The 27,302-nt window shown below is 21.0% G+C and overlaps 1 protein-coding gene across 1 annotated transcript in view; it reads left to right on the top strand.

The window, feature by feature from the left end:
• Positions 1–27,302, top strand: part of LOC117180348 (CDK5RAP1-like protein) — a 66,477-nt gene that overhangs the window by 17,447 nt on the left and 21,728 nt on the right. Inside the window, exons 3-5 of the mRNA XM_033372795.1 lie at positions 3,895–4,105; positions 19,144–19,458; positions 26,651–26,972. Of these exons, the coding sequence (XP_033228686.1) occupies positions 3,895–4,105; positions 19,144–19,458; positions 26,651–26,972 (848 nt within the window). The remainder of the gene's footprint in view (positions 1–3,894; positions 4,106–19,143; positions 19,459–26,650; positions 26,973–27,302) is intronic.

The raw sequence follows: 27,302 nt of genomic DNA, 5'->3' as shown, positions 1-27,302 counted from the left end.
TCGTCACTTATTGATGTACGACCACGCTTAAATTCATTTACCCAGATATAAACCGTTGCTAAGGCAGGGGCAGATGTGCCATGAACTGAGTCCAATTCATTTCTTGTCTCATATGGAGTTAAACCCTTTAAATGAAAATGTTTGATTACCGCTCTGAACTCGTTTTTTTCCATTTTTCTTACGAACAATTTTTTTTTCAATTGGTTATAAAAACACGTAAACTCAGAAGATGTGGACTGTGACTGCACCATATATCTAGTCGGGAGTGGTGCTGACTGAAAACGGATGATTTGGAGCGATTCGCGCGCCATCTGTTGGTCATTCTAAGGACTTATTGAACTACCCTCGTAATATCAACTTGTGGCTCCTCATCCTCACTGCCGACATTTGATCCAGTGAGCTCTATATTACTTTTTCTGTTGGTTGGTGACACGTTAGTCGAACAAGTTAAAGGAAATTGCTGCTCTGCCAATTTCTCGCTGAGAATTTTGATTTTGTCTCCTAAAGTCTGTTTCTCCTTAATCCAGTTTTCCTCTTTCTCGCGGGCTTCCTCGATGAACGTAGCTGCAACATTCCATCTCGTATCTTTTATATTTTCCTCCTCTATAAGTTTCTTTAAAGCACTGACTTCTTTCGACATTTTTTCCAGTTCTAATTTTACTTTACTGTCCCACCAGTTATTCAAAATGTCGTTTATAAGGACTGTAAAATCAATTTTTTCACTCACTTCTATTTCATTGTTCTGATCTAAATCCGGATTCGTGGAGAATTGTTGCTCGATCTTCTTATCATCATTTTTCTTCTTCACCGTGTTCTCCGGTGTACTCAAAAAATTTCTCAACGCTTGTACATTCTTCTTAGATTCTGTTTTTAATTTTTCTTGCATTAGTCGGTCTGCCAGGGCCCCGTCTAATTTTCTTTTCTCGGTCGTCGACTTCCCTGGCTTCAGCTGCTTCGTTTTCCTCTCTGTCTGTCGTGTACCCATCTCGCTCGGTCTATCTCTCCTCTCCACCGGTTGACTTTTTCTCACTCATAACCTCACTTTTTGGCGCAATGGCCTAACTTCGAAGTCTCTACTAAAAAATAAGGGCATTAAGCCTGCACTTCACTCTCACAGTATCTTAGGACTCTAAAGTACACTAATATATCACTCCAAAAGCTTTATTGTCTTCAAATACGAGAAAAATTCACAACAAAAAACAGCCCGACTCGGCAAAGCGTTTATTCACAACCGACGCCCAGGGGCGTATCCTCGGTTGAAAATTCATATTTTTCGTTTCAAATTCAACTTAATTTTTTGAAAATTTAACTATTTGGTTTAAAAATGAAATTCTTTGTTTAAAAAAACATCTTTAGGGTTAAAAAATTGATCGAAACTTGAACTGTTTGTTTGAAAATAATTTTTTTTTTTTAAATTCATATTTTTTTTTGAAGGTTCATTTTTTTTAATATGAAAATTAATATTTTACTAAAAATGCGATTAATGCATTTTCTGTTGAAATTTGATTTTTTTATTTCAAATTTTACCTATTTGGTTTAAAATGAACTTTTTTGTTAAAAATGAATATTTTTTTGTTTTGAAAATTAAAATTTCTTCGCTCAGAATTGAACTATTTGGTTAAAAATGACCTTTTTTAAAGAAATTCGTCTTTCGGCTTAAACATTTAAAAAATTCAAATATTTGTCGGAAAATGAAATTTTTTTTTGAAAGTTCATATTTTTTTGTTTGAAAATTTATTTCTTTGGTTAAAAAAGAACTTTTTTGTTAAAAATTCGTCTTTTAGTTAAAAAATTTAATCGAAAATTCAACTATTTGTTTGAAAGTTCCATTTTTTTTTGAGATTACAATTTTTTTTACTAAAAATGTAACTAATTCATTTTCTGTTGAAATTTGATTTTTTTCTGCTTCAAAATTTAACTATTTGGTTGAAAATTAACTTTTTGTTGAAAATTTGTCTTTTGGTTAAAAAATTGGATCAAAAATTCAATTATTTGTCGGAAACTGAACTTTTTTGTTAAAAATTCGTCTTTTGGTTAAAAAATTTGATCAAAAATTCAACTATTTGTTTTAAAATGAACTTTTTTTCTTGAAAATTTATATTTTTGTTTCAAATTTCAATTATTTTGTAGAAAATTCGTCTTTTGTTGTTTAGAAGTCAACCTTTTGATCAAAAATTAAACTATTTATTTGGAAATAAAAATTTTGCGTATAAAATTCTTATTTTTTGTTTAAAAGTTTAATTATTCTGTAGAAAATTCATTTTTTGTTGCTAATGAGAAGTTCTTTTTATTAAAAAATCTTCTTTTTTGTTGAAAATGTATATTTTTTGATTAAAAATGCAACTTTCTTGTTTGAAAATTTAACTATTTGGTTGAAAATGAACTTTTCTTGTTAAACATTCGTCTTTTGGATTAAAAAAATCGTCTTTTGGGTTAGAAACTTGATCGAAAATTCAACTATTTATTTGAAAATTAACTCTTTTTTTGTTGAAAATTCAAAATTTTGTTTAAAAGTTCAATAATTTTTTTTATGAAAATTAGTTTTTTTACTATAAATGTGATTAATGCATTTTCTGTTGAATTTGTTTTCTAGTTCAAATTTGAACTATTTGGTTAAAATCGAAATATTTTGTTAAGCATTCATATTTTTACTTGAAAATTAAAAAAATAGATAAAAAATTCAATTATTTGTCGGAAAATGAACTTTTTTGTTGAAAATTCATCTTTTGGTTTAAAAATTTGATAAAAAATTCAACTATTTGTTTTAAAATGAACTTTTTTCTTTAAAAAATCATATTTTTCTTTAAAATTTCAATTATTTCGTAGAAAATTCGTCATTTGTTGTTGAGATGTCAACCTTTTTGATTAAAAATTCCACTATTTCGTAGAAAATTGGATTAATTTATTGAAAATTCCACTGATTCGTTTGAAAATTTAGCTATTTACTTAAAAATTAAGTTTTTCGTTCAACATTCGTCTTCTAGCCTGAAAAATTAAAAAATTGGATCATAAATTTAACCATTTGTTTGAAAATGAACTTTTTTTTGTAGAAAATTCAATTATTCTGTAGAAATATAATTTTTTGTTGTAAATGAGAAGTCCTTTTTATTAAAAATTCTTTTTTTTTAATTCAAGTTATCCAGTTAAATATTAATAATTTTATTTTAAAATTTATCTGCAAAGTTAGAAATAAATTTACTTGGTTAAAAAATAAACTTTTTTGTTAAAAATTAATTTTTTTAATTCAATGTGCATTTTGCTTTTCATTGAAAATAATTACTTTTTTTATAAATGAAAATAAAAATGCTATTTTCGTGGAATATTTCGTAATTTAAATCAAAAATTTTTTTTTGCGCAACATTCATTTTGACCAAAAATTTTATTATTTAATTTTTGGTTAATAAATCTTCTTTGTTTGTTAAAAATTCCTATTTTTTGTTTAAACATTGATTTTCTTAACTTAAAAATATTTTTTTTACTAAAAATATAATTATTCTAGTTTCTGTTGAAAATTGATTTTTTTTCAGTTAAAAAAGTAACAATTTAGTTCAAAATTTGTCTCTTTTGATGGAAAATTCAACTATTTCGTTAAAATTCATGTATTTTTTTGAAAAATTTTATTTTTTGCTACAAAATTGATTTTTTCTTTAAAATTTAATCTTATTGTTTTAAAAATACATATTTTTGGTTAAAAATTCAAGTATTTCAGTTAAACGTTTTTAATTTTCGTTTCAAATTTATCTGTGTGGTTTAAAATTCCGCCATTGCAGCTGAAGATTAATAATTTTATTTTAAAATCAATATTTTGCAATTATTTTTTTCGTCATTGTGTTAAAAGAATTACATTTATTTATAAAAAAAAATGGTGAATTGTTTTTTATTTTTTATTTTTAGGATGTATGGCTGAACGCCTGAAGCATAAAATTCTGGAAAAAGAGCGAATAGTTGACGTTGTAGCGGGTCCAGATAGTTACAAAGATCTGCCAAGATTATTGGCAATTACTGAAGACAATGAAACTGCAATTAATGTCGTTTTATCCTTTGACGAAACTTACGCCGATATCACTCCAGTCAGACTGAATCCTGACTCTGTCAGTGCCTTTGTGTAAGTTTATATCCCAATTTATTTTTAGATTATTTTTTATTTTTATTTCTGACAAGAAATTTCAATAAATTGCCCTTAATTTACATAAAATTTCCCTAAAAATCCTCTATTTTAGACAAAAATGGCAAAAAAGTACTTTAAAAAATATTTGAATTTTTTTAAATTCTTGACATTTTTATTATTTAAAAATATTTCTTATATTTACTTTCACAAAATTCTTCTTTTTATTGTTTTAAAATATTATTAAAATGTTAAATCAATGTTTGAAAAATGTTAAGATTCAAATTTAAAAAATTTATTTTAGAAATCCGAATCTTTTTTTAAAAAATCGTGAAATCTTAAAAATATTTGGGCGTTTTTATTTTTTTTCGTATATTTTCAAAACTTTGATATAATCAAGTTTAAAAATCGAAGGCTTCTATTTTATAATAATATATTTGTATAGTTTCAATCATAATTTATTAGTGACAAGTAAAAAAGTTTTATTTTCGAATTTTAAAATTAAATTGTAAATTGAATAGGAAATTTTCTTTTCTTATAAATTAGGACTACAAAGTGCCATATTTATAATAAGAAAACTAAATATTTTAGAAAATAAATTCTTATCTTAGGAATGTCAAGTTCTAATTTAGTTTTATTATTTTTATTATTTTGTAAAAATATAAATATTCTAGACAACTGTTGAAATAATTAATTGAAAAGATGAATTTTCAATCAAATATGTTAATTTTTAACTAAATAGTTGAATTTTCAACGAAGAAGATTAATTTTCAATAAAAAAAAAAGAATTATGTACAAAAAAATTTATTTTTTACGAAGTAGGTGAATTTTCAATGAATTTTCTACCAACCGGTTTAAATTAAAAAAAATCTGAATCTAAAATTAATAAAATTTGTGTTTAAAAAAAAGACGTTTTTAACAAAATACTCGATTCTTCAACTTAAACTAATTAAATTTTCCACCAAACCAAAATTGTTTTTTGCAAAAAAATTGATTTTGTATAAAAAAAGATGAATTTTGAATCAAATATATCAATTTTTAGCGAATTTTCAACGAAGAAGATTAATTTTCAATAAAAAAAGAATTATCTACAAAAAAATGGATTTTGTACGAATTAGGCGAATTTTAGACGAATTTTTTACAAAACAGTTAAATTTTCAAACTCGAGAATATGAATTTTCATTAAAAAAGTTTATTTTCGAAATTTGATTTCTTTTCTAGTTTAAATTTCAACTATTTGGTTGAAAAGGAACCTTTTTGTTGAAAATTCATCTTTTAGCTTGAAAATTAAAGAATATGATAAAAAATTCAATTATTTGTTGGAAAATGAACTTTTTTGTTCAAAATTCATATTATTTGTTATAAAATTAAACTTTCTTCGCTGAAAACTAACTATTTGGTTAAAAATGAACTTTCTTATAAAAAAATCATATTTTGGCCAAAAAATTAAAAAATTGCATCAAAAATTCAATTATTTGTCGGAAAATGAACTTCTTTGTTGTAAATTCATATTTTTTGTTTGAAAATTCAACTTTCGTTTTTGAAAATTTAAATATTTGGTTAAAAATGAAATTTTTTGTTGAAAAATCATCTTTTGCGTTAAAAATTTAATCGAAAATTGAATTATTTGTTTGGAAATAAATTTTTTGTTTGAAAGTTCAATTTTTTGAAAATGAAAATTAATTTTATAACTAAAAATGTAATTAATGCATTGTCTGGTGAAATTTGATTATTTTTCTATTTTAAATTTTAACTGTCTGGTTGAAAATTAACTTTTTTGTTAAAAATTAATATTTTTTGTTTGAAAATTCAAATTTCTTTGCTCAAAATTTAACTATTTGGTTAAAAATGACCTTTTTAAAAAATAAAATTCGTCTTTTGACTTAAAAATTGAAAATTTCAATTATTTGTCGGAAAATGAACGTGAATGAAAATGAACTGAAACTCTGTTTCAAAAACTGAAAAAGAACTTTTTTTGTTGAAAATTCATATATTTTGTTTTAAATTCAACTTTCTTCTTTGAAACTTGATCATTTTTTTAAAAATGAAATTTTTTATTGAAAATTCGTCTTTTGAGGTAAAAATTTGATCCAAAATTCAACTATTTGTTTGAAAATAAACTTTTTTTTTGAAAATTAATTTTTTTTTTAAAGTTCAATTATTTTTTTTTAAGATGAAAATTAATTTTTTAACTAAAAATGTAACTAATCCATGTTCTGTTAAAAATTGATTTTTTCCTTGTTCAAAATTCAACTATTTGGTTGAAAAAAAAATTTGTTGTTAAACATTCGTCTTTTGACTTAAAAATCAAAAAATATGAACAAAAATTCAATTATTTGTCGGAAAATGAATTTTTTTGTTGAAAATTCATATCTTTTGTTTGAAAGTTCAACTTTTTTGTTTGAATATTCTCAATTAAAAAAAAATTATCTTTCAAGAAATTCGTTTACCTTTCAACCAAGGAGTGGAATTTTCAACTTCAAAGGATGAATTTTCAAAGAAAAATGTAATAGTTGATATTTAAAAAAATCTGAATTTAAAATTAATAAAAGTTTTATTAAAAAAATACATTTTCAACAAAATACTACAACTAATGCAAATTAAATTTTCCAAAAAACCGTTGTACTTTTAGCATAAGAAAATGGTTTTCTATCAATAAAGTGAATATTCAACGAAATATATCAATTTTTAGCCAAATAGATGAATTTTCAACGAAGAAGATTAATTTTCAATAAAAAAAAAAGAATTATCTACGAAAAAATTAATTTTGTACGAGGTATGTCAATTTTCCACAAAACAGTTCAATTTTTGTTCAAAATGTTTGTTAAAATAATATTCTTGGGTTGAAAATCCAACTTTTTTTATATAAAATTCGTCTTTTTGGCTCAAAATTGAATTTTAAACTTTTAAAATCAAAATTTAAAAGTTTTTCAATCAAAATTTGTTTTATTGAAATGCTCATTTTTTCCATTTTTTCAAAGTTTAAATTATTTTTAAAATGTTTTCAGAACTTCTAAACATTTTTTTCAAATTAATAGAATTTTTTCTAAGCATTTTCCTATAAATTTGGTTAAAATCCTGCCAAATTAACCAAATTTCCTTCAAATTTTCCACAATTATTTTTTATGATTTTCTAAATCTTTTAAAATATTCCTTTAAAATTAATAATTCAAAATAAAAAATCATTTTCGATTTTCCAAGGAAACGTTTTTCTTATTATTTTGAAGGCTTTCAAAATTCTTAAAAAGCTTCTACATTTTTTATTCGAAATCTATAAAAATCTATATATTTTCTTTTAAATTAGGCGGTGGACACTTCGTTTAAATTATTTTAATTAATTTCAAATTTTTTTGCTAAGAATAATAGGTGTTCAATTATTATTTATGCAAAAAATTCAACAATTCGAGTCAGAAATTTAATTTTTTCAATAGAAAAATTAAAATTGTAACATTCAAAGTTTATTTTTTTTTATTTAGTTTCGAATATTTAATTTATAATTACTGATTTTAAATGATCATTCAGATATTGATAAATATCTAGTAATTCTTCTTTTTCTTAATTGAAAATTTCAAAATTGAATGGTTTAAAAATGGAATATTTTAGACTAAAATATTTGAAATTTAATAAAATCCTTGAATTATTAATATATTATTTTAAAGTTATTTAAAAATTAAGAGTTTGTCTTTCCTTGCCGGCACCATTTTTTTTCAAATTTTAAATTCAATTATTTTGTTTAAAATGCATCTTTTTCTGCAGAGAATTTTTTTTGCAGTTAAAAATGCAATTATTTAGTTCAACATTAATTAATCTTGATTGTTATGTGAAAAATTTCGTATTTTCAGTTATAAAATTCAAGAATTTCATAGAAAATTTGTATTTTTTTTATTGAAGACCAATAATTTTAGATCAAATTTATTTATTTATTTTTTGTTAAAAATAAACTTTTTAAACTGGAAATGTAGCTATTTTTTTTTAAATTCAACTGGTTGGTAGTAAATTAACTTTTTTCTTGAAAATACACATTTCTTGGATTGAAAAGTCAACTGTTTTATAAAAAAAAAAGATTTTAAAAAATATATAATAAAATCATCTTTTTGGCCTGAAAATTCCACTTTTTGGATCAAACTTTTTTTTATTCGCTGAAAAATATTTCTTGGTGAAAAATTCGTCTTTTTGATTGAAAAATTTATTTATTTTCCTAAAAAGTTCATTTTTTGTTTAAAATGCAACTGCTTAAATAAAAATTAATCCAATTTTCTTTGAGGTTTCAATTTTTTCCGGAAAATTCGTCCTTTTTGTTTTAATTCAACTGTTTTTGATTCAAAATTAAATTTAGAAAATTTTGTTTGAAAATACTTAAAAATAAATGTGTCAAAATATTGAAAAGATTTTACAAAATTTTAAAAATTTCAATCGAAATCCCGAGATTTTAAAGATTTCACAATTACTTATTTAGATTATTTCTATTTATAAGTATAAAAAAAGAGAAAAACTATATTCAACTATTTGATTTTATTTTAAAATGTTGTCTCTTAAAGTTTCAATTTTGGTTATAAAAAATGCGTACATTTTAAACAAAATAGTTGTATCTTTAAACAATAAGATTAATTTTCTAAAAAAAAATTATTTTGTGCCAAATTATTTAATTTTCAAGCCAAAAAAGTGAAACAAAAAAAAGTTGAAGTTTCGACTCGTGAGTATGATTTTTTAACCAAAAAGTTTTTTTTACAAAGAATCATTTAAATTTGAAACATAACAGTAATTTTCAGGTAAAAGAAATTATTTGGAATTAAAAAAAAAAACAATTTTTCAAAAAATTATATAAAATATCAATTAAAAAGTTTAAACAATAGATGAAATATTGTTCTGAATTTAATTTGATTAAGTTTATTATATAATTTTTTCGTTTCTAATCATTTTCAACTAACTATTTAAATTTCCATTTTAAAGAATTAATTTTGAACAAAAAAGTTAATTTTAAACAATCAGTTGAATTTTAAACAAAATAATCCAATTTTCAGTAAAAAAATTAACTTTTAATAAAAAAAATGAATTTTGAACTAAAATTATTGAGTCTTTGACAGAAACAAAAAATAGTTCAGTTTTAAATTAAAAAAATAATTTTTAACCAATATTTCATTCTTTTAAAAATCTCTGGAATTATTTTGTAAATCTTTGAAATCTTTTAAAATCTCTTGATATTTTCGTGCAGTCCTTGAAATATTTTGGAATTTTTATTATTTTAAAATATTAAAATCGCGACAATTTAAAATAAAATAGAATATTTCAATATAGTTTTTCTTTCTTTTTTTATATTTATAAATAGTAGTCATCTAAATAAGTAACTGGAAATCTTTAAAATCTCGGGAATCCGGTTGAAGTAAAAAAATTAATTCTGAACAAGGACGTCCATATTTAATTTTTGTTTACCACTACAAAAATTGATTTTGAATTAAAAACAGTTTAATTGAACCAAAAAGGACGAATTTTCCGAAAAAAATTAAATCCTCAAACAAAAGCCGATCAATTTTTATTTAAACAGTTGCATTTTAAACAAAAAATTAACTTTTTACGGAAATCAATCAATTTTTAAATAAAAAAAACGAATTTTTCACCAGGAATGATTTTGCAGCAAATAAAAAAAATTTTTATCCAAAAAGTGTAATTTTAAAGCCAAACAGATGATTTTATTACATATTTTTTTATATAAAAAAGTTGAATTTTCAATCCAAGAAATGTGAATTTTCAAGAAAAAAGTTAATTTACAACCAACTAGTTGAGTTTCAAACAAAATAGTTATATTTCGAGTTTAAAAAGTTTATTTTTAACAAAAAATTAATAAATAAATTTGATCTAAAATTATGAGTCTTCAATAAAAAAATTAACTTTAAAAAACTGATTTTAAATCTTAAACAAAGAGTTAAATTTTCAACCTAGGAATGACTTTCTAATAAAAAAAACGAATTTTCCACCAAAAAGTTAAATTTTTATGAAATTCTTGAATTTTCTAACTGAAAATACGAATTTTTCACAAAACAGACAAGATTAATTCATTTTTAACTAAATAATTGCTTTTTGAACTGCCAAAAAATTCTACAGAAGAAGATGCATTTTAAACAAAATAGTTGAATTTACAATTTGAAAAAAAAAATTGTTTAGGCAAGAAAAGAAAAACTCTTAATTTTTAAATAACTTTAAAATAATATATTTATAGTGAAAGGATTTTATTAAATTTCAAATATTTCAGTCTAAAATATTCCATTTTTAAATCATTCAATTTTGAATTTTTCAATTAAGAAAAAGAAGTATTACTAAATATTTATAAATATCTGAATGTTGATTTAAAATCAGTGATTTTAAATTAAATATTCGAAACTAAATAAAAAAATTTACTTTGAACGTTACAATTTTAAATGTTCTATTAAAAAAATTAAATTTCTTACTCAAATTGTTGAATTTTTTGTATAAATAATAATTGAACACCTATTATTCTAAGCAAAAAATTTGAAATTAATTCAAATAAATTAAACGAAGTGTCTACGGCCTAATTTAAAAGAAAATATAGATTTTGATAGATTTCGAATAAAAAATTTAGAAGCCTTTTAATAATTTTGAAAGCCTTCAAAATAATAAGAAAAACGTTTCCTTGGAAAATTAAAAATGATTTTTTACTTTGAATTATTAATTTTAAAGGAATATTTTTAAAGATTTAGAAAGATTTACAAAATCAGAAAAAATAATTGTGGAAAATTTTAAGGAAATTTTTTTTATTTGGCAGAATTTAAACAAAATTGGTAGGAAAGTGTTTAGAAAAATGCAATTTATCTAAAAAGATGTTTAGAGTTCTGAAAATTAAAAAAAAAATAATTTAAACCTTGAAAATGTTAAGAAATGTGTTTCAAGTTTTTGTAATAAAATTTTGAAGCATTTTATAAAAAATGTAATTGTTTAATTTAAAAATTTTTTAATTCATTGAATGTTTTATCTGCATTTAATTGACAATTTTTCAATTGAAAAGTTTTAGCAGCTTTTATTTTATAAGGTAAATTATTGAGGATTTGTATAACAAAAATTTTGATTAAAAAACTGTTAAACTTTGATTTTAAAAGTTTAAAATTCAAGTTTCACTTTGAGCCAAAAATACGAATTTTATATAAAAAAAACTTTGGATGTTCAACCCAAGAACGTTAATTTTCAACTAAAATCTTGAAAAAAAACAACAATTTTTAACTAAATTATGAATCTTGAATAAAAAAATTTAATTTTCGACCAAATTGATAAATTTTCTGTCAAATTGTTGAATTTTCTCGTTGAAAATAAGAATTAAAAAAAAAGATTTAATTGTTTTAACCCGAAAATGTGAATGGTAAACTAGGAAGTATTTTTTTTTTAATCGAAATAAATTAATTTTGAATTAAACAGTTACATTTTAAACTAAAAATGATGAAATCGCAACAGAAAGAGATAAATTAAAAAAAAAGACTAACCAAGAAAGATTTTTCAGTGAATATAGAAGAAAAAAATTGAATTTGAAATGTTGAATTTTCAAACAAAAAAATGAGCTTTCAATAGAACAGTTGAATTTTTAAAGAAATACCTAAATGATCAACCAAAAATATGAATTTTCAACCTTAAAGATTCATTTTCTACCAAACAGGAAGAATTTTAAACAAAATACATACATTTTTAACTAAAAAATTGAATTTCTTATGGAGAAGATTAATTTTCTAAGTGAAAATATAATTTTTTTTGCAAAAGAGTTCAATTTTAAGCCGAAAATGTGTACTTTTGAACAAAAACAGTTCATTTTTACCGGAAACAGACTAATTTTCAATCAGACAGTTCCATTTTTAACTAAAAAATTAATAATTAGAATATAAAATAAAATTAATAACTAATGTAATTAATTTTCAAACTGAATAGTTATTTTTTTATAAAAAAAGAAATTTCACCAAAAAAGGCAATTTTTAAAACAAATTGTTAAATTTTCTACGAAATTCTAAAATTTTTTAACTGAAAATACAATTTTTTTTACAAAAAAGTTAATTTAAAACCCAATGAGTTAAATTTTTAACAAAATAGTTCAATTTTCAATTTAAAATGTTAAAAAAAAAATAAACTTTTAAGAAACTGGTTAAACTTTTAACGAAGGAGTTGAATTTTAAACAAAAACATATTCATTATATTTAAAATGCCAAATTTTAATAAAATATTTTTAATCATCAACTAAAACAAATTCATTTTCAAACTGAATAGTTCATTCAAAAACAATCACCAAAAAAGGCAAATTTTTTAATAAATTGTTAAATTTTCTACGAAATTCTAAAATTTTTTAGCTGAAAGTACAATTTTTATTTACAGATAAGTTGAGTTTTAACTCGAAAATGTGATTTTTTGAACCAAAAGGTTCATTTTTAACCGAAACAGGCTAATTTTTAATCAGACAGTTCCATTTTTAACTAAAAAAAAAGAATGAAATTTCTACAGAAAGAGATGAATTTTGAAAAAAAATAGTTGCAATTACAATTTAAATCAAATTTTGAGACAAGAAAATAAATTTCAATCAATTTGATGAAATTTGAAGCCGAAAAGATAAATTTGCTATAAAACAGTTGAATTATTAACCCGTGAATATAAATATTTAAAGAAAAAGTTAATTTACACCCAATCAGTTGAATTTTTAACAAAATAGTTCAATTTTCTGTTTTAAAAGTTAAGAAAAAAAATAAACTTTTAAGAAACTTGTTAAACTTTCAACGAAAGTGTTGAATTTTCAACAAAAACATATATATTCATTATATTTTAAATACAAATTTTAATACAATATTTTTAATCATCAACTAAAACAAATTAATTTTCAAACTGAATAGTTAATTTTTTTATAAAAAAAATAAAGACAAATTTTTTAACAAATTGTTAAATTTTCTAAGAAATTCTAAAATTTTCTACCTGAAAATACAATTTTTTTCACAAAACAGTTGATTTTTAACCCGAAAATGTGTACTTTTGAACCGAAAAGTTCATTTTTAACCGAAACAGGCTAATTTTTAATCAGACAGTTCCATTTTTAACTAAAAAAAAAATGAAATTTCTACAGAAAGAGATGAATTTTGAACAAAATAGTTGCAATTACAATTTAAACTAAATTTTGAGAAAAGAAAAGAAATTTCAATCAATTTGATGAAATTTGAAGCCGAAAAGATAAATTTTCTATAAAACAGTTGAATTATTAACCCGTGAATATAAATATTTAAAAAAAAGTTAATTTACACCCAATCAGTTGAATTCTTAACAAAATAGATCAATTTTCTGTTTTAAAAGTTAAGAAAAAAAATAAACTTTTAAGAAACTTGTTAAACTTTCAACGAAAGTGTTGAATTTTCAACAAAAACATATATATTCATTATATTTTAAATACAAATTTTAATACAATATTTTTAATCATCAACTAAAACAGATTAATTTTCAAACTGAATAGTTCATGTTTAGACAAGAAGAGAAATTTCCAACAATTTGAATTAAAATTTGTCTTTTTTAATTGAAAATTCAACTATTTCGTAGCAAATTCACGTATTTAATTGTTTTAAATCCATTTTTCGTTGTTGGAAATTATCTTGTTCTTTTTTTTATCTTTTCTTTTTTTCCTTCTTGTTTATAATTTCCTTTTTTTCCGGTGAAAAATTCAAGTATTCCAGAACAATATTTTTTATTTTAGTTGAAAATTCATATTTTAGATTGCATATAAAATTATTTCTGTGAAAGTTAAACTCTTTTGTTAAAAATTAATTTTTTGTTTGAAGGCTTTTTGATTGAAAGCTTGTTTTCTATTTTGTTAATTTTATAATGACAATTATATTATTTTTTAAAATGAAAATTTGACTATTATTCTACTTGAATATTTCATAATTTCATTTAAAAATTCATCTCTTTTGTTTGAACAATCATTTTTTACTAAAAATTTAATTATTTAAATTCTGGTTGAAAAATTTTCCTTTTTATTTGAGAATTTATCTTTTTGGTAAAAAATTCAATTATTCTAGTAAAAGATTCATGATTTTAGTTGAAAATTCATCTTTCTGGTTTAAAATTGAACTATTTCAGTTAAAAATTTAACTGATTCCAATTGAATATTCTATAGCCTTAGTTGAAAATTTATCTGTTTGGTTGAACATCAATTTTTTTAACTTAAAACTTAATCATTTAAGTTTTGGTTAAAAATGTATCTTTTTTAGTCAAAATTAATTTTTGTTTGTTTAAAAATTCAACTATTACAGTTGAAGATTCATTGTTTTAGTTAAAAACTCTTATGTTTGGCTTAAAATTAATTTGTTTAAAAATAAAAATCTTACTTTTTCGTTTTCGCTTAAAATTGATTTTTTTTAGTTCAAAATTTAACTACTTTATAAATTTATAGTTAATATTTATGTGACTTGGAAAAGACGGGAAAACAGCAGAAATTTATTTTTTTACCGGAAATTTTGCAAATTTTCACAAAAAAAAAAACATTTGTCCAACTTTCATTTCAACCTTTTTTTAACTAATTAATTAAAGTGTGATATTTTTCAATTATGATATCATTCAGTTTAAATAGCGTAATTCGCAAAACCTTTTACTTAAAAAATATTCCACTTTAGATTTTTAAGCGTAGATTTGAATTAAAAGAATTTTAAAATACATTTTTAAAGACTTAAAAAATAAAAAATTAGAAGCGTTTAAAATTGAAGATTTTTAATTTAAAAAAACAGTTTTAGTTTATCAACTGTGAATAAAAATTAATTAATGATTTTTGAAATTGAATTGTACCTAAAGATTTAAAAAAAATTATGGTAAAAAACGATTCAGCATTATTTCATAATTTTATTATTTATAATTTTAATTTTAAAATCAGTTTAAAATAATATATTTATAATCAAAGGCAATTAAAAAATTTTCAATTAAAAAAATTACAATTATTTAATATTTAGAAATATTAGACTCTTCGTTTAAAATCAATAATTTTAAATTAAATGTTCAAAACTAAAAAAAAAAATAAACTTTGAACTTTACAATTTTATTAACACTTGAACGCCTATTATTTTTAGAAAAAATTCGAGCAAGTTGAAGAGATATTTAGAAGGCCTAATTTAAAAAAAAATTTAGATTTTGGCAGATTTCGAAAAAAAAAATGTAGAAGCTTTTTAAGAATTTTAACAGGCTTCAAAAGAATAATAACATTGTTTAATATTGCTAGGAAAATTGAAAATGATTTTTTATTTTGAAAAGTTATTTGAAATTCAGATAATTAAAAAAAATATTTGAAAGTTTTTAAAAACTTTTAATAATATTTTTTAAAATGTTTAAATTTGAAATAGCATGTAGATTTTTCTTTTTTCGAAAAGAAAGAAAATTCTGAATTGCAACAGGAAATTTCTGCAAAGAATTATAATTTTTCTTGGAACAGAAAATGTTAAAATTTAAATAAATTCCGAGCTGGAAGAGGAAAATTTTTAATTAAATGAATTGTAATTCTAAGTTGAAACAGAATATTTTCGAAAATGAAATTTAAATTTTGAATCGGAAGAGGGAATTTTAGAGAAAAAATTATAATTCTTAGTTGAAACGGAGAATTTTCGAAAAAAATTAAAATTCTGGATTTGAACAGGGAATTTTTAGAAAGCATTAAAATTCCGAATTTAAACAGAGAATTTTTAACAAATTCTAAGCTTGAATTAGAATTTAATTTGTCTTAAAACGGTATAATTTTCAAAAATTTTTAATTCTTAGATTGATTCTTCAATTTCGAGCACTGAAAATGAGAACGTAGATTTATATATTTAGGATTGAATCTGAATCTTTGAACTCTACAATTTATAAAAGTTTTAAATTTTCCGGTTGAATTTAGAGTTTTTAAATTCCCGAGAATTCAAGTTCAGGTTATATAACCGAGAATATGACAGAATTCAGGAGAATTTAAAAGAATTTAACAGAATTTAAGAATTTATGAATTTTAACAATATTTTTATTGTTCAGGTTATATCAGCGGTTTTATATAAATTATTTTATAGCTCAGACATATTCAGGAATTTTAATCTTATGATATTTTTACCTTAGAATATTTTATAAGCGGCATAAAACAGTGATTCATATACAAATTAAAAATTTTCAAATGTATTAATTTACCTCAAACAAAAAAAAATTTCTACTTTAAAAGATAACTCTTTAACAAAATACTGGAATTTTTAACAAAATAATTACATTTTTAACATAATATTTGAATGTTCAACCTAAAAAGACAAAATGTCTTTGAAAAAGTTTCATTGTTTATATTTTAATCGAAAAAAGAATGAAATTTATACAACAGAAGAATTTTAAAACCAAAAAGACGAATTTCCAACAAATGAAGATTTTTCACTCAAAAAATAAATAAAAGCTTATCTAAATTATTGAACTTTCAAACAAGAAGACAAATTTTCTTTAAAAAAATTCAATTTTCAAACAAAAAATATGACTGCTCAACAGAAAATTAATTTTCCACGAAAGTGATGCATTTTTACGCAATAAAAGGAAATTTCAAACTAAAAAATTATTTTTTTTTTTACAAAAAAACGCAAATTTTTAATTGAAAAATATATATCCTAAAAGATTAATTTATAACAAGATAATTAAACTTTTAATTAACGAGATAACTTTTCAATTTAAAACATAAATCTTCAAGCAAGAAAGTGATCTATTAACAAAGCGATTCAACCAAATATTTTAAACAAATTAGTTTAATTATCTAGCAAAGAAGAACGATTTTTGAACAAAAAGTTGCATTTTCAAACAAAAATAAAATTTCTTCTATAATAGATGAAATTTTAAATCAAACATTTAAATTTAAACGAAAATAGTTGATTTTTTGTTGCAAAAGATTTTAGTCGAGTTTTCACGATCAAACTATGAATTTTTAAAGAAGAAATAATTTTTCTACCAAAAAAATTGAATTTTCTATCCAAAAAGACGAATTTTTAACCAAAAAGGATGATTTTTTAACAAAATTCTTAAATTCTCTAGCAAATAGTTTCATTTTTATCAAAGAATATGAAATTTATTTATTTATTTTAACTCAGTAACATCAAAAATTTAATTTCTTAAAAAGAAATAATTTTGTACCAAAAAAATTGAATTTTCAATCCAAAAAGACGAATTTTTAACCAAAAAGGATGACTTTTTAACAAAATTGTTGAATTCTCGAGCAAATAGTTTCATTTTTTTTAAAGAATATGAAATTTATTTATTTATTTTAACTCAGTAATATTAAAAATTTAATTTCTTTTGAAAAAAAAATTTTTTACCAAAAAAATTGAATTTTTAACCAAAAAGGATGACTTTTTAACAAAATTGTTGAATTCTCTAGCAAATAGTTTCATTTTTATCAAAGAATATGAAATTTATTTATTTTAATTCAGAAATTTATTTATTTTAACTCAGTAACATAAAAATTTAATTTCTTTAAAAAAATAATTTTTTACCAAAAAATTGAATTTTCAACCCAAAAAGACGAATTTTCAATCAAAAAGGATGACTTTTTAACAAAATTGTTGAATTCTCTAGCAAATAGTTTCATTTTTATCAAAAAATATGAAATTTATTTATTTATTTTAACTCCGAAATTTATTGTAACTCAGTAACAACAAAAATTTAATTTCTTTAAAAGAAATAATTTTTTACCAAAAAATTGAATTTAAAATCCAAAAAGACGAATTTTTAACCAAAAAGGATGACTTTTTAACAAAATTGTTGAATTCTCTAGAAAATAGTTTCATTTTTTTTTAAAGAATATGAAATTTATTTATTTTAACTCAGTAAAATAAAAAATTTAATTTCTTTTGAAAAAAAAAATTTTTTACCAAAAAAATTGAATTTTCAATCCAAAAAGACGAATTTTTAACCAAAAAGGATGACTTTTTAACAAAATTGTTGAATTCTCTAGCAAATAGTTTCATTTTTTTTAAAGAATATGAATTTTATTTATTTTAACTCAGTAACATAAAAATTTAATTTCTTTAAAAAAATAATTTTTTACCAAAAAATTGAATTTTCAATCCAAAAAGACGAGTTTTTAACCAAAAAGATGACTTTTTAACAAAATTGTTGAATTCTCTAGCAAATAGTTTCATTTTTATTAAAGAATATGAAATTTATTTATTTATTTTAACTCAGTATCATCAAAAATTTAATTTCTTTAAAAGAAATAATTTTTTACCAAAAAAATAGAATTTTTAATAAAAAAAGACGAGTTTTTTCAACCAATAGGGATATATTTTTAACAAAATAGTTAAATTCTCAACCAAAAATGTAGTTGCATTTTTATCCAAAAAAGATCAATTATGTACTAAAACAAATAAATTTGTAATAAAAAACAAATTTTTTTATAAATGGCTTTCATCTACAAAATATTTCAGTTTCTTTTTTCAACACCAAAATATAAATTTTAAACAAAAAGTAAATTTTCTACGAAATAGTTTAGTTTTCAAGAAAATAGTATAATACGAGTAGCTTAATTTACAAACCAAACAGTTGCATTTTTATCACAAAAAGATTTAATTTCTTCTAAAACAGGTAAACTTTAAAATAAAAAAGACATACTTTAAAAAAAAGAGTTGAATTTTCAATCGAAAAGTTAACGAAGAAATTCAATTTTCTATTAATTAAAATAAAATCTGAGATACTCATAAATTCTCAGAGAATTTATTTCTCAGTTATATTCTCGGTAATATTCTCATTCTCGTTACCGTTCTCAAAGTAATATAATCGACTCATAACTCTAGTTGAATTGCATTTTTTGCAGTTCAGTTTTTATTACTTCGAATGGAACAATTTTTAGATTTAGTGTCCGATTTTTTAAATTTCATTGACCCTGGAAAATGTTTGCGAGCCGGGAATTATTTTCTTTGATTAAAACGGCCACCCTGATTTGATTACAAAAATTAAAAATTCTAAATTTAAATTTGAACTTTTTAGATATTTTAAAAGCCGTTCTTAATTTATTTTTTATTTTTATTTGTTCTAATTTTTAGAACTATTATGAGAGGATGTGATAATATGTGCACTTATTGCATAGTACCTTTCACACGAGGAAAAGAAAGGTCTCGACCAATAGAAAGTATAGAAGATGAAATCAGACGTTTATCGGACCAGGGAGTAAAAGAAGTGATTCTTCTTGGTCAAAATGTTAACAGTTATCGAGACGATTCAATGAATTCCTTTATAAATGACTCCCAAACGAATTTAGCGAAAGGTTTTAAGACCGTTTACAAAAGTAAAAAAGGAGGGCTTAGATTTAGTGATCTTTTGGATAAAGTATCATTAATCGACCCAAATATGAGAATAAGGTAAGATTTATTTTTTCATCCTTCATTTCAGGGTTGCTACAAGTTCGGAAAAAATCGTAAAATTTCAAAAAATGTCTTCATCTTTTTTTAAATTGAAACTACTTCAATTTTTTCATAATTTTTTCAGTATTTTACGGCTAATTTATTCATTTTCCAATTAATACGATTTGTTTAAAATTTAATTATTATTTCTTACAATTTCTACAACATATAAAATATAATTTTTCCAACCCTATATTTTCGTAAAATTTTATACAAGATGTAATTATTCATAAATATTTTTTGAATCTCGAAAATTTGTACAAAAATCTAAAAAAAAACTGAAGTTTGTGTTTGGCTCTTGCAGATTTTAATCATTTTTTTCAGAAATTTATTATTTCTAAGAATTTCTACAATAGAGTATTTATGCATTTTTTCCGAAAATTTCAACAAATTTTTAATTCATTTTTGACACGATATAATTTTTGTTTCGTAGAGAATGATGATAAAAATCTTATATTAGACTTTCGTAATAAATTTGGGAAACCTACATATTTTGGAAAAATTATCCACGAAAAACTACAGCGTTTGAAGAGGGTAACTTTTTCAAATAAAATTATAAAATAATCTTTTTAGTTCCTGCAGTTTAATGATATTTTTTAGAAAATTGAATAAATTTCATTAAAATTTGAAGAAATTCATAATTTCTTATAAAACCCTATTATAAATGAAGAAAAAATAAACTTTTATTTTTTGTAGATTTATTATAATTTTTTGTTAGGAAATTATATTTGTTTATTGTGTGTAGAGAAACTATAGAAAACAAAAACGTAAGATTGTGTTTGGCTTTTGCAGATTTTCATATTTTTTTTTTTCAGAAACTTATCATTTTTGATGCAAAATCATAAAACTTTATAATAAGTATTTATGAATATTTTTTTAATACAAATTTTATACATTTTTATACATAAATACAAAAAAATAATTAAGAACGCATTTGGTTGTTTAAGATTTTCATAATTTTTTGTAGTAACTTATTTTGTTTGACCAAAAAAAAAAAAAAAAACTTTATGATTATAAATTAAAATTATTAATCTTTGATACAAATTCAGTTTCAATTACCTCCATAAATAAATAAACCTCAATATGATAAAATGTGGAAAACGTGTAGAAACTTGCAAAAATTTGTAATTTTCGCAAAATAGAATATGAAAAACTACGTCTAACTTTTTCAGAAGTATATTTTCGTAAAATTTTCGGCTGTGATTATTATTATCTGCATTTATTCATAAATTCAATCAAAATCTTAATTTAAATACAAAATTTTAATTTACCTTGTCGCAGTCTTGCAAAATATATAATTTTTTACAATCTCTAAACACGTTTAAAAAAGTTTAGAATTTTTTTTAACAGAATATGAGAAACTACATATATTTTTCACAGAGTGGCATTTTTTTTTAAATTTTATAGAAAGCTTTAAATGCTCATAATTATTTGTAGAAACTCCTAAATTGCTACATAAATTTAAAAAAAAATAATAAAGAACGCATTTGTTTGTTGAAGATTTTTATAATTTTTCTTCGTAACTTATTTCTTTTGACAAAAAATGAGAAGCAATTATAAAATATATAATTTTCTGTAATTCGAAAAAAAGAATTTGAAAAACTACATCTAATTTTTCCAGACGTTTATTTTCGTAAAATTTTATACGTAAGTGTTTTTTTTTTTAGAAAATTGTATAAATTTCGTTAAAACTGAAAAAATGCATAATTTCTTATAAAACCCTATTATAAATTAAGAAAGAATAAACTTTTATTTTTTGGTTGCATATTTTTGTTCTTTTTTATAAAAAAACAAAATATGAGAAACTACATATAGTTTGAGTGATATTTTTATAAAATTTCATAGGAAGCTGTAATTATTTATAAATATTTGTAGAAATTCGTAAATTTTTACACAAATTAAAAAATAAATAAAGAACGCATTTTGTTGTTGAAGATTTTAATAATTTTTCTTAGTAACTTATTTTACGGCTAATTTTTAATTCGCGACACGATATAATTTTTTTTTCGTAGAGAACTTATTCAAATGAAATTGTAAATTATTTATTTTAATTTCTGCATTTTCCCAATATTTTTTAGAAAATTGTAGAAATTTCATTAAAATTTGAAGAAATTCATAATTTTTTCAAACCATATTATAAATTCAGAAACAATAAACCTTTATTTTTTGGTTGTAGATTTTTTTTTTCATTAAGAAATTGTATTTTTTAAGTGCGTGTAAAAAAACTATAGCAAACTAAAATTGTAGATTTCGAAAATTGAATTTTTTGCTATTTATCATAGAAATGTTTAATTTTTTACAAAAACTTATTAAAAATATCCTGTTTATTTTCAAAGAATTGTATTTATTCATAATTATTTCTAGATATTTCTAATTTGTTAAGAATAAAAAATGAAAAATTACAACTAGTTTTTACAAATCGTAAATTTTCGTTCTTTTTTGTAGAAATTCCTAATTTTCGATAAAATCTTATTAAAAATTATGAAAAACAGTTCCCATATTTTTAAACCCTATTTTTCTTAAAAATTTGTATCTATTCATAATTGTTTAGAGAAATTGGTAATATTCTATAAACAAAATATAAAAAATAATATATTAATTTAAGATTGTCTTTCGCTGTTGTAGATTTTCATACCGCAGAATTACAAAATTTATAAGTTTCTACAATCTGTGAAAACGTAGAAAATCAATGTTTTAAATAATTTCCTAAATTGTGATTTTTATCAATTATTATATCATTTAGTTTAAATTAAAAGCATTTGAAGCTGAAAATTTTTGATAAAAAACAGTTTTATTTTATCAACTGTAAATATAAATAAATAAATTATTTTTAAAATGGATCTGTACTCTAATTATAGACTTTTAGGTATTCCTTTATATTATTTTTTTATATTAAATAACAATTGAACACTTATTATTTGTAGAACAAATTTGAGTGATTTTAACAGATATTTAGAAGTTTTGAAAAGATTCAAAATTAATTAAAAACTTGAAAATATTTCAAGTAATTTAAACGAAATGTGTTAACATTTTTTTCAGAACTTCTAAATATATTTTAAAATTAATCGAAATTTTATTTTAAATTAAGTATTTGAAATGATTTCAAGTTCTAAATTTAATTCGAATCTTTTTAAAACATCTAAATATCTCTTAATATTACTCTAATATTTTTACAAATAATAAATCTTCTATTGTTATTTATAAATTAAATTTTTTTTAATTTGCAGGATTTTCTAAAAGTTATAGAAAAAATTCAAAAATTATTTTGAATTTGCACAAATTTAAAACCACTTCCAGATTTTTCAAAATTTTCAAATAAAATTTTAAAGCTTTTGAAATATGCCTAGACTATTTAAAATTAAAATAATTTAACAACTGTTAAGTTAAAAAAGCTATTTTTCAATTTTTAATGTGTCCAGCGTAAAATTACTTAAAATAATATAATTTAAAAAATTTTTTAAATTCATTTTAAAAGTTTGGAATTAAAGGGTACCACTTTGAATGCTTTAATTTGTTATTTATTGTTTATTACTTTATATGGAAAAATGTTTAGAGTATAATTTGATTTTTTAAATTTCATTGGCTGTGAAAAATGTTTGCGAACCGGGAAAAAAACCGGGAAATGACCGAGAATTTTTTTCTTTGATTAAAACGGCCACCCTCAACTAGTTTTTACAAATCGTAAACTTTCGTTATTTTTTTTTTTTTGTGTAGAATTTCATAATTTTCTATGAAATCTTGTAAAAATTTATAATTTTTGAAAATCTGTAAAAATTTATAATTTTTAAAAATCTGTAAAAACGCACAGAAAACGTAGAAAAACTTCGTAAAAAATTGGTAAATTTATAAAAGACATTTCAAAAAAATTAAGATTGAGTTTTACTTTTCAAGATTTCAATAATTTTTGTTTGGAAACTCATTTTTTATTAAACAAAGGTTTAATTTTATTCTTAATTTTTTTAGAAATTCGTAACTTTCTAAACAAAATTATGATTGTTTTGTGATTTTGCAGATCTTGATCTTTTTTCTTAGAAATTTATTCTTTTTTTATACAAAACCATAGAACTTCATAATTATTTATAAAAATTGTTTTAATACAAATTTTCAGTTTTCCATACCGCAGTATTATAAAATGTAATATATTTTACAATATGTAAAAACGTGTAGAAAATTGTAGAAATTAGTTTGTTTTTTTAAACAGAATATCAGAAATTCTTAATTTTTTATACAAATTCAGTTTTTATGCCGCAATATGATGAAATGTATAATTTTTGGTAATTCTTAAAAATTGTAATCTATGTTTAAATCTAATTTTTCCAGACGTTTATTTTCGTAAAATTTTATGCGAAGGTGTAATTCATAAATAATTTTAGAATCTTTTAAATTTTTACAAAAAATAAAGAAAAAAATGAAGAACGCATTTATTTGTTAAAGATTTTTATAATTTTTAATAGTAACTTATTTTGTTTGATAAAAAGTAGTTAAAGTTCATAATTATTAATTAAAATTCTTAATTTTTTATACAAATTCAGTTTTTATGTCGCAATATGATAAAATGTATAATTTTCGAAAAAAAGAATATGAAAAACTACATCTAATTTTTCCAGACGTTTATTTTCGTAGAATTTTATGCGAAGGTGTAATTTATCAATACTTTTAGAATCTTTTAAATTTTTACAAAAAAAAAATGAAGAATGTAATTGGTTATTCAAGATTTTTATAATTTTCCATAGTAACTTATTTTGTTTGATAAAAAATCATTTCAAAGTTCATAATTATTTATTAAAATTCCTAATTTTTTATACAAATTCAGTTTTTATGTCGCAATATGATAAAATGTATAAATTTTCTGTAATTCTTAAAAATTTAAATCTAAATTCTTAAAAATTTAAATCTATTATCATGCAGAAAACAAATAGAAACGTGCAGAAATGTGTAATTTACGAAAAAAAGAATATGAAAAATTACATCTAATTTTTTCAGACGTTTATTTTCGTAAAATTTTATGCGAGGGTGTAATTATTCATAAATACTTTCAGAATCTCTTAAATTTTTACATAAATAAAAACATAAGATTGTTTTTCGCTCCTGCAGATTTTCAAAATTTTTTCAGAAACTTATTTTCGATTAAAAAAAAAAGAAACAAACATAAAAGTTCATAATTATTTCATCAAAATCTTGACTTTTAATACAAATTTGTAATTTTTTGCCGCAGTCTTACAAAAAAATTCCACCAGGGATTCCTTTAAATAATAATTGTAAAATAAATTTCTATCTATACATAAATTGTATAAAATAAATTTCTATCTATTTCAACAATTTTAAAATAATTAGTTGAATTGTTATATTTTTTAAACATGCTATTATTTAGCTTGCAATGCGTAATTAAAAAATTTGTTACTTTAAAAATTTTCGATTTAAAATTTTTATTTTTAAGCTTACATTTTTGATTTAAAGAATTTTTAAATGCTTTCTTAAAGACTTGAACAAACAAAAAATAAAAGCCTTTGATGTTGTAAATTTTCGATTAAAAACATTTTTATTTAAATAATAAATAAATTTTATTTAAATCTATCTGTACTTTGAGTAATAAAAAGTTAACAAAAACGATTTGACAAAACGATTTTAAATTAGTTCAAAATTTAAGAATTTAAGAATTGAAAAATTTATAAACTATTTTCAACTTAAAAATAACTTCATAATAATATATTCTTAATTAAAGGATTTAAAAAAATTTAATATTGTTTCAATCGAAAATATTCCATTTTTAACCCATTCAATTTGAAATTTTTAATTAAAAAAAAAGATTAATTATTGAATATTTAGCAACATTTAAAAATAAAAAAATTTTAAATGAATTGTTTTTCATAGAAGACCTGGAATCGTTAAAATTTCGAAGAGCCTTTAAACCTTGAACGTTGCAATTTTAATTGTTGTATTTGATAAAAATACTTAATTTGTAAGTGAAATTTTTTAATTTTGATGTGTAATTTACAAATAAACATTTTTAGTAAAATTTTTAGTAATTTTAAGAGATATTTAGGATTTTTAAAAAGATAAAAAATTATCATGAAAATTTTAGAAAGTTTTCTTAAAATCTTCTAGAAGCTTTTTTGAAAATTTTGTTTAAATCTTTGAAAAACTTTTTAAATATTCTCTTGAAATAATGTTTCAAAATGAAAAGTTATATTTAATTAACCTAGGAATTTTAAGAAAATGTTTTTATTCTTTTGAAGCTTTTCACAATTCTTGAAAAGAATTTGATTTTTTTTTGTTTAAAATCTGTGAAAATCTACATTTTGTTTTATATTAGACTATCATTTCAAGTTTTACATTAAGTTTGAATCTTTTCAAAACTTTTACAAATCTCTTAAAATTACTCAAATTTCGCCTACAAATAATAAATGTTCAATTGTTATTTATACGTCCAAATTGTAAAGAAATTTTCTAAAATTTTCAGGATTTTCTGAAAATTGTAGAAAAAATTCAATTAATTTTGACAGATATTTAGAAGTTCTGAAAAAATTTCCAAAATAACTAAAAATTTAAAACAAATTTAAAACAACTTCTAGATTTCTAAAGATTTTGACATAAAATGTTGAAGCTTTCCAAGCATATTTAAAATATTTAAAACGAAAATAATTGAATTTTTAATTTAAGAAGTGTTCAGTTAAATTTTTTGTCTATTTTTCAATATTTAATGTTTCTAGCTTAAAATTCCTTAAAATTATATAATTTTAAAAAAATTTAAAGTTCATTGATTATTTTTATAATTTAGATAATTGAAAATGATAACGTGGATTTATATTTTTTTATATGGAAAAATGTGAGTACCTTTAATTTTATATGCATAAATTATTGAGCATTTGAATACAATATTTTAATAAAAAACTTTAAAATTTCAATTTAAAAAATTCAAAATTGAAAAGTTCGACTTTGAGTGCTTTCATTTGCAGCTCAGTTTTGATTACCTCAAGTGGAAAATTGTTTAGTTTTAGTGTTCCTTTTTTTAAAAATTTTATTGACCGTGAAAATTGTTTTCGAACCGGGAAAAACCGGGAATATTTTTAAATCTGACTTCTGTAGCAAATCTGAATTAACCAGTGCATCTTAGTTTTGTCTTTTCTGCATGGAATTGTTTTTTCCGCAGATTTACATCTCCACATCCGAAAGATTTTCCCGACCAAGTCCTACAATTGATAGCCGAGAGGGCAAATATTTGCAATCAGCTTCATTTGCCTGCCCAAAGTGGAAATTCCGATGTTTTGGAACGAATGAGGAGAGGCTATACGCGAGAGGCGTATTTGGAATTAATTCAGCATGTGCGAAATATCATTCCAAATGTATACCTCTCCAGTGATTTTATTGCTGGATTTTGTGGCGAAACCGAGAGTGAATTTGAAGATACTCTTTCTCTGATGCAAATTGTTAAATACAATTATGCGTATTTATTTGCCTACAGTATGAGAGAGGTATGTATAATTTTTCAAGCTTTTCAATCCGTTTTTAAAAATTAAAAATTAGATTTTTAACCGATAATTCAACTATTTTACTTTTCGTTGAAAATTTGTCTTTTTTATTTAAAAATTAAATTATTTGTTTGAAAATTGAGGTATTTTGTGGAAAATATTTACTTTTTTTATATAAAATTAATCTTTATAGTTGAAAATTAATTTCTTTCACTGGAAATTTAACTATTTTATTTTTTGTTGAAAATTGATCTTTTCTAGTTTAAAAATTCGTCTTTTCGGTTAAAAATTCAGCATTCCAGTTAATTATTTATTATTTTAGTTGAAAAATTA

Source organism: Belonocnema kinseyi, chromosome 9 (assembly GCF_010883055.1).
Source record: "Belonocnema kinseyi isolate 2016_QV_RU_SX_M_011 chromosome 9, B_treatae_v1, whole genome shotgun sequence".
Lineage (NCBI taxonomy): Eukaryota > Metazoa > Arthropoda > Insecta > Hymenoptera > Cynipidae > Belonocnema > Belonocnema kinseyi.
The sequence above is the reverse complement of the archived record's forward strand: the minus strand, read 5'-3'. Positions and strand labels throughout refer to the sequence as shown.